Raw genomic sequence first — 7024 nt, 5'->3', positions numbered from 1 at the left:
AGCTCCACAGGAGCAGGCGCAGCCTGGCACGACAGCCTGGGCCTGACAAGTCAGCAGAAGCAAAACCACAACCAAATCCAAAAAAACAAACACGGGAGAACAGACACAAGAAGTGACACCCACAGGTCAAAGGTCACCAGAAGCACCAGCACGTGACGCTGCACAAGACCTCACCAGGCACGGACGACACCACGGCACCGGCAAGAGACGGAAGCAGGAAGGGGCAAGGGAGTAAGTCACTTTCGGTACAATTGCAAAAGAGATAGCAGGGAGGACGTCAGGACGCGCCTTCCGGTCGCTCGCGGCTTGGCTTTTTTTTTTGTCTTTTTTTTTTAAACTAAGTTTTATAAATAACGTCTGATAACTCTGTGTATATAAAAACTAAACTCCAACAGCCACAAAGACTTGTCTGTAAGTTTACAAGAAAGGATTTTTTTTTTCTTTTTTTTTAAACTAGCAAAGTTTCTATTATACTTTCTTCCCTTTTCCATGTATATGGTCAAATGTTCTTGCTTTTTTTTAAAAAGACAGTTTTATAAATACTCTGCAGCTTTTTTTTTTCTCTAGCTTTTAAACATATAATTTAATAACTTCGTAAAAGGAACTTCTCTCTTTTAAATAAAGGGCTATGTAACCACACAAACAGGTCATGTAAACAGTGACACGGGACCCATCGAAGGACACTGGACACACCCTTCACGCTCACAACCAGTGATTTGGTCTTGTTCAGTGCAACACGTCAGGCGTGAGTGCCAAGGCCCCTGGCCCACAGCCACACAACGCCCCATCCCCCTAGCGCCAGACTGGTGGCCCGCCTATCCAGGGCTCTCGGGAACAGCCAATTCTGTCTAGGCCTGCGGGCTGGGCTGAGAATGAACCTCCTGGGCTCCTGCTAACCCAGTGGCCAACAGAGCCTGTGGGCCACTTCGTAGTGAGAACAGCCTCTCCTGCCCTACAGCCTTCCGTGTTCGGGGACACCCATGCCCCGGAGAACCCACTTGATCTTACTCTGTCCACTCCCACAGGCTGACTCTGGACTCCAAGCCCATCTGCCCGTGGTACACAGGGGGTGGGGGCGACCCCACGTCACCGCCAAACTGACCAATCCCAACGTACAAAACACACGATGACAAAGACGAGATCAAAGGGGCTCAGCCCAGCGCCCCTGGGGTGCAGGTTGTGCTTTGCAGGGAAGGGAGGAGGTAGGAGAGGAGGAAAAGGAGAGAAGAGGAAGAGGAGGAAGGAAGAAGGGGACAGGGCTGCCGAATTTGCCATGCGCCTACTGGCCCCTTGCAGACCCGCCTGGCCAAGTGTGTCCCTACGACCGGGCGTCCGTCTTGGACTTTACTATTGTGATGACACTGGTGGCAGCCACCTTGCCAGGGACGAGGGGCCCCAAGCCAGCAGCAAGGGGACCCCGAGCTGGCGCCACAGGGCTTCGGGCTACGGTCCTGGCGAAGTTCTGCAGGGCCTCGTACTTAGAGCGCAGGGCATCGAGCTCCAGCTTCATGCTGGCGTTCTCGGAGGCCAGCTTCTCCACCTCCTGCTGCAGCTCCGCCTTCTGCTTCTCCAGCTCCTCCTTCTGGGTCACCCTCTTCACACGGCAGCTGGCAGCGTAGCCGCGGTTCTTGAGCGTGCGCCGGCGCTGCTTCAGCTGGATGATCTCCTCCTTCGACAGGCCCCGCAGGTGCTGGTTCAGCTCCCGCACTGACATGGTCACCAGCTCCTCGTCAGTCAGGCTGGTGCCATTCTCTCCCGGCTCCCGCTTCACCTGAGGAGGGCACAGCGCATGAGGTCATGGGCCAAGTGGGGGCCATCCGGCCCTATGCCACCCCAGCCCTGAGATGCTGCCCACCCTATCTGCTCACCTTCAAGGCCTTGTTTCCTTTATTGGGGGTCGTCATAACCCGGAGGGCACAGCAAGCAGGCACTCTGCGAGACAGGGAGTGAAGGTCAGGACCCTGGAGACCACTCCCTTTCCCTCCCCAATCCACACAGACCCTTGAGCCCCCCTGACACCCTCTGTCTACCCAGAGGAAGACACCCATCCACCTCCCACCCCAGCCTCACCCCTTGCCTGCCCCTTCCCTTTGATACCTGGCCTCTCCCGAGCTGGGTTGCTCCCTGTCCACCCTGCCCCTAGGGAACTAGGTGGGAGGCTAGGAGGGTCAGATGGGGGAAGGGGAACTGAAGGGCTATTAGGGAGGCAGAGGCAAGAAAAGGGGCCGGGAGTGGGGTGGGGGGGGTAGAGATTAGAAGGATGCGGGAGGGGCCAGCCTAGAAGGAAGCCGGGAGCTTTAAAAATAACCCCAGTGCGCCCCAGAGCAAGGCTGTTCCTGGCGAGTCATGCTGACTCAGCACATCGCTCCCGCTCTCTGCTCTCTCACCGGCCTGGCACTCCCCGAGGCCGCCAGCCAACACAGCCCCAGGGGACTGGCAGCAGCAAGCTGCTGGGGCGGTGAAGACCAGCCTGGCCAACAGCAGGTGAGGGTCGGAGCCAGGGTTCTACCTCCCCTAAGCCGCCTGGGACAAAGCCCTGCTACCGTGAAGGCTCAGTGGGCTGTCCCCACTGGGGACTGGAGCAGAGGGGAGGATGCAGGAGACTGCCAATTCTCCTAGACTGCTCACTTTGAAGAGTAGCAAGTGGAGTTGTCCAAGCCGCTCTGATTGCTCTGATTTTGTCTTTAGCACAGGTGGGAGCTCCCCACCCTCCTGGTGGCAGAAACTCCTGCCAGGGGAGCCCAGCCCTGTGCCCCTCCGCCCTCTTTGTCCACCTCTGCTGCTGATGGAGTAACCATCCTGTGGCTTTGGTTGCAGCTTTTTGTACCCCTGCCCCACCCCATCCAGGGTATTTCACAAGAGTGCCCACAACTGACCCCCCAGGGGCCTGCTCAGCCCTTTCTGGCCAGTGACTGTTCTCTGGCAGGGAACAAAACTCAGAGGGCCCCCTCACCCACCCATTGGTCATCTTTTCTGCATCCTGCCCTCACTTTCTGCAGCCCTGCCTAGGACATTTCTCCCCACTGAGTCCTGGATTCCTGGCTCAGCTGGACCACTTCTGTCCCCTTGCTCCCTCTGTGACCTTCCAGGTTAGATGCAGGGAGGTAAATGGAGGCCTAACCAGGATTGTGGTGCCCTCCTGGAGAGGCTATGGAGCCACCGCTCTTCCAGAGCAGAGGGTGGGGCAGAGGAACCGGAGGTCACAAGGTCTTCAGGGCCCCATGCCTACCGCAGGAGCCAGGTCCTCCAGGTGGAGCCAGAAGGGCTCCCCGAGCCCTGAGTCCGGGTCCAGGGTCTGTCAGCGCGAAGGAAAAGCCCTGGCACCAGCTTTTCCCACACGCCATCCTCCATCCACCCCCCAACCCTCAAATGCTGAGCACACGGTGACTTCCTGAAGAGATCACACAGAAAAGTGCCGAGCGTGGCGGCTGGGAGCTGAAAAGTGCCTCCTCGGCAGATTTCACCCTCCACAGAAGCCCTGAACTCAGCACAAGTGTAGCCAATCGCCTCCTAATCAAAGGTGTGCCTGTGTGCTACTCGTGAGGGGGAGGGGCAGGTCTCAGCAAAGCAGGGGCTTCTGACCTCCTGGCCTGGTCTCCGCTACCCGAGGACTCTCACTACTGGGATGGAGACAGCTTTTGGGCATGGGCTGGGACTGATGGCTCAGGACCGTCAGTCCCAGCCCACCACAAGAAACCAGAGGGAGGGCATTTCAGAGGTTGGATCAAGGAGAACCTTTACCCTGCCTCTCATCTCTGCTTCCACTAAGGCTGAGCACACCTTGTGGAGAAGGCATGGGTGGTCCCAAGGGCAGGAACCCACCAAGGTACCCAGGGCCACTCATTCAAGGTGAGAGCCAGCCAGAAAGGGGAGAGAGCTCCATCCTCTTTCCCAGGTGTGGACAGCAGACAGGAGGCTAGTCGCCCCTGCTCCTTCTCCTGATCACAAACACCAGTGGCTAAACTGCCCTGGCAGGTGTGGCGTTGGTCACTCTGGCACCCTCACCTAGCCCACTGCACTCCCACCCTGCCCTTTAGACCAACCTTCTCCAGAAGCCCTTTGTAAAAAGTCTAAAACTTAATTTCCACCAGAGCATAAGTAGCTGAGAAGAATCTACATGTTCCTGGGGCATAGAATTTCAGCCAAAAGATCAGCTTAAGTGTTAAAACACCTGGCATCTATAAGCCCAGGGCTGGAGGGGAAGGACAAACCACAAGGTCAGCCTTGGCTAGCCATGAACCTCTGGGCAAGAGCAGTCAGCTCTGGTCTAGACAGAGTGCTCCCCTAACCCTGAAGACCAGGAACCACTCATACACCCAAGAAAAATAGTTCAGGCCACACCACCCTCAGGCTGTCACTCCCCAGGAGTCCCTACCACTGGCCTGATACCCAGAAGGGCCACGTTCTTTGCTAACCTGCACAGTACTGAGCCCCAACCTCAAGTGGAACCACTCTGGGGTGACGGGGATGCGTCAACTCCTGCCATCCACACCAGTCCACCCTCAAAGTTACCACCACTCAGACCCCAAGGCCAGGCTGTGAAGAAAGCCAAAGCCTGTTCACCAGACACCTCACTCCCCTCAAGTCTAAGTCCTTATGCTTCCTCTCCTTTGCCAATTTCCTGGTAAAGCTGCACTGACTTGCCCCGTGAACTGTCCACTGTCACCTAGGACTCAAGTACAGGCGCCCCTCCTTCTCCCACTGCCTCACGTCTTCCCACCTGAGACAGCTGGGCCTGGCCAACCACGCCAGCCACAGGGAAAGCCTACTTCCCAGCCCGCTAGGACGGCCCCCCCCAAGCTCCTCCCCTCTTCTCAGAACTATTTCCCAGTTTGGGGAACTGTCCCAGAGGCGGGTCAGGGACCAGCAGCCTGAGAAAAGCTTGCCTGGGAGGGGATGGACACACCAGGGGTTTCACCCTCTACCCCGGGATAACCTGCACCGTGACTGCTCCGTTTACTCCTCACCCTCCTATCGTAAACTCGTATCAGTCCAAACTTAAGCAGGCGCCCCAGCCTGGGGCCTGGCCCCTTCTAACTTCCCACGGTTTCCCTCTCACCCCTCGTTTCCCGGCCTCTCAGGCCCCTAGCTGAAATCCCCCCAGGCATTAGGACAAGCATCTAGTGACCTCATGCTGATGACTCAGCAAGTCTCCCTCTGGGCTCTGGCACGCGTGTGACGGAGTGAAGCCGGCTCGGGCAGGGTCTTCCCAGCCCGCCCCCCACGTGCCGCCTCCTGCCCCCGGCTTGCTAAAGACCCCGCGCCAGGGAAGCCTCGACACAGACACCTGATGAATCAGCAGCTCAGGCCGGGGCCGCCGAGCTCTTCCGCGGAGCCCTGGGCGCCCTGCTCGACCCCACCCTTTCCTCCCGCCACCCAGGCCGCCCCTCCCTCCAGGACGCCCGGCTTTACCTAGCCAGCCCAGAACAAGCCCCGCCCTGCCCCTGAGCGCCCCTGCGCCCACCCCATTACCCCCGGCTCAGAGGCCAGGAACTGCCCCTGACCGGTGGGGAAATCGAGGCATGGGCCGCCAGCAGGGCACAGGCAGACCCAAAGACCTAAGTACCCGGCCCGCGCCGCCGGGAGGAGCCGCAGCCCCGCGAGCACCCGTCCCCGGCCTGGAATCCCTGGCCACCCTCCGTCCGGCCCTAGCCGGGCCGCCGCCGCACTCACCCACCACACTGCGGGCCCGGCGGGCCGAGGCCGGGGCGGGGCGGGGCGGGCACTCCGAGGCCGCGCTGGGCTGGCCGAGCGAGTACTCCGGGCCCAGAGTAGGGGCTCGCCGCCTGCGCGGGCCGCGCCGAGCGCGCTGGGAAGGCCGGGCTGGACCAGGCTCGGGGCTCGGGATTCTTCGCCGCCGCCGCCGTCGCCACCGCCGCCACAGCCACCGCCGCCGCCGCTCCACAGACGTCACATGATGTTTGGTCACGTGGGCTCCATTCATGAAGCAGCGACGCGACCGGCTGGGGCTTAAAGGGGAAGGTGCGGCGGCGGCGGCGGCGGGGGCGGGGCACGCCTGCACTGCGCTTGCGCGCCCAGGCGCCGTCGCCTGGGCAACGCGCGCCGCTCCCGGTGGGTGAGGTCTCGCGGGACTGGCCCAGGAGCGCGCTCCCGGCCAGCCACGCCCCTTTCAAGGTGGGGTCTGGCTATCCTGCTCAAATAGTCTCCTGTGCCTTGTGTGCAGGACAATTCAAAGGCCACGTGTCCAGAGTGCAGGTGCGGATTAGAGGTCCCACGCATAACGGAGAAGATTCTCACGGTAGTTCTGATGCCGCCTGTCAGACTCTGCATGCACTGCCTCGATAACTGGAGCGGGCCTCAGCCCTGCCAGGAACGTTGGCCTGGCTCACAGAAGACCCATATACTCCCGGAGGTGAAGGGCTTGTCCAGGATTCAAAACTTAGGTCTGTCTGCCACTTCCAGCATCCTTCCAGTAGTGTAATCTGTCTTTACCCAACATCCTGAGACCTCACAAGGACTCAAGTGGTCCCTGGAACACGTCTGGCTCAGAGTGGGTGAGGGGTAAACATCTGTTGAATTAACAGTTGATGTAGGAATTGTACCTTTCCTTTCCTGTTTCATCAGCATCTGGCTGGAACTCAGGTCACCGATCCATGTCTGCTCCTGAACTTTCTCTAAGTTCTCACGGCTCTTCAAAATTCCCAGAGAAAAAGGTGACAAAAGGCAGACGGGAAATTGAAGGGATCCAATTTCTACCTTGAAATTCTGGATTTACCTTCTTAAATGAAAAGCCAGGAAGGGGGACCTACCCTGCCAGGAAGGTCAGAGGGATCAGGTGAGCTGAAAGAAGGGTGAGTGAGAGGTTGCCTGTCCTCAGGGGAATTCAGTGCCACTGATGGAGGCCAACCCAGGAGGCCCCCAAAGCCTGGAGACAACAAGGTGTTAGCAGCTCTCTCTCCCAGACTCTAATTCCCTCAGAATCCCACAGGACCTTGTCACCTACTTTGCAGGGTTGCATGTGTTTGTCTTATCAGCCTGTCTGTGTTCTTTAAGGGCAAGGCGT

General features: G+C 58.9%; 1 protein-coding gene across 5 annotated transcripts; it reads right to left on the bottom strand.

Annotated features, from left to right (window-relative positions):
• Positions 1-695: 695 nt before the first annotated feature.
• On the bottom strand, positions 696-6019 carry MAFG (MAF bZIP transcription factor G). 5 transcript variants are annotated; one of them, XM_069541924.1, is made up of 3 exons: positions 5674-6019; positions 1869-1932; positions 696-1771 (listed from the first exon to the last, which is right to left on the bottom strand). In XM_069541924.1, the coding sequence occupies exons 2-3, from the start codon at positions 1902-1904 to the stop codon at positions 1319-1321; spliced, it is 489 nt and encodes a 162-aa protein (XP_069398025.1). In that variant the 5' UTR covers positions 1905-1932; positions 5674-6019; the 3' UTR covers positions 696-1318. The 5 variants fall into 5 exon arrangements, with proteins under 5 accessions (XP_069398025.1, XP_069398026.1, XP_069398028.1 ...); XM_069541925.1 differs by having other exon boundaries at positions 5678-5995; XM_069541927.1 differs by lacking the exon at positions 5674-6019 and adding an exon at positions 2629-3644.
• Between the last annotated feature and the right edge of the window lie 1005 nt (positions 6020-7024).

Source organism: Ovis canadensis, chromosome 11 (genome assembly GCF_042477335.2).
Source record: "Ovis canadensis isolate MfBH-ARS-UI-01 breed Bighorn chromosome 11, ARS-UI_OviCan_v2, whole genome shotgun sequence".
Lineage (NCBI taxonomy): Eukaryota > Metazoa > Chordata > Mammalia > Artiodactyla > Bovidae > Ovis > Ovis canadensis.
Note: the sequence above shows the minus strand (reverse complement) of the source record. Positions and strands in the feature narration are given on the sequence as shown.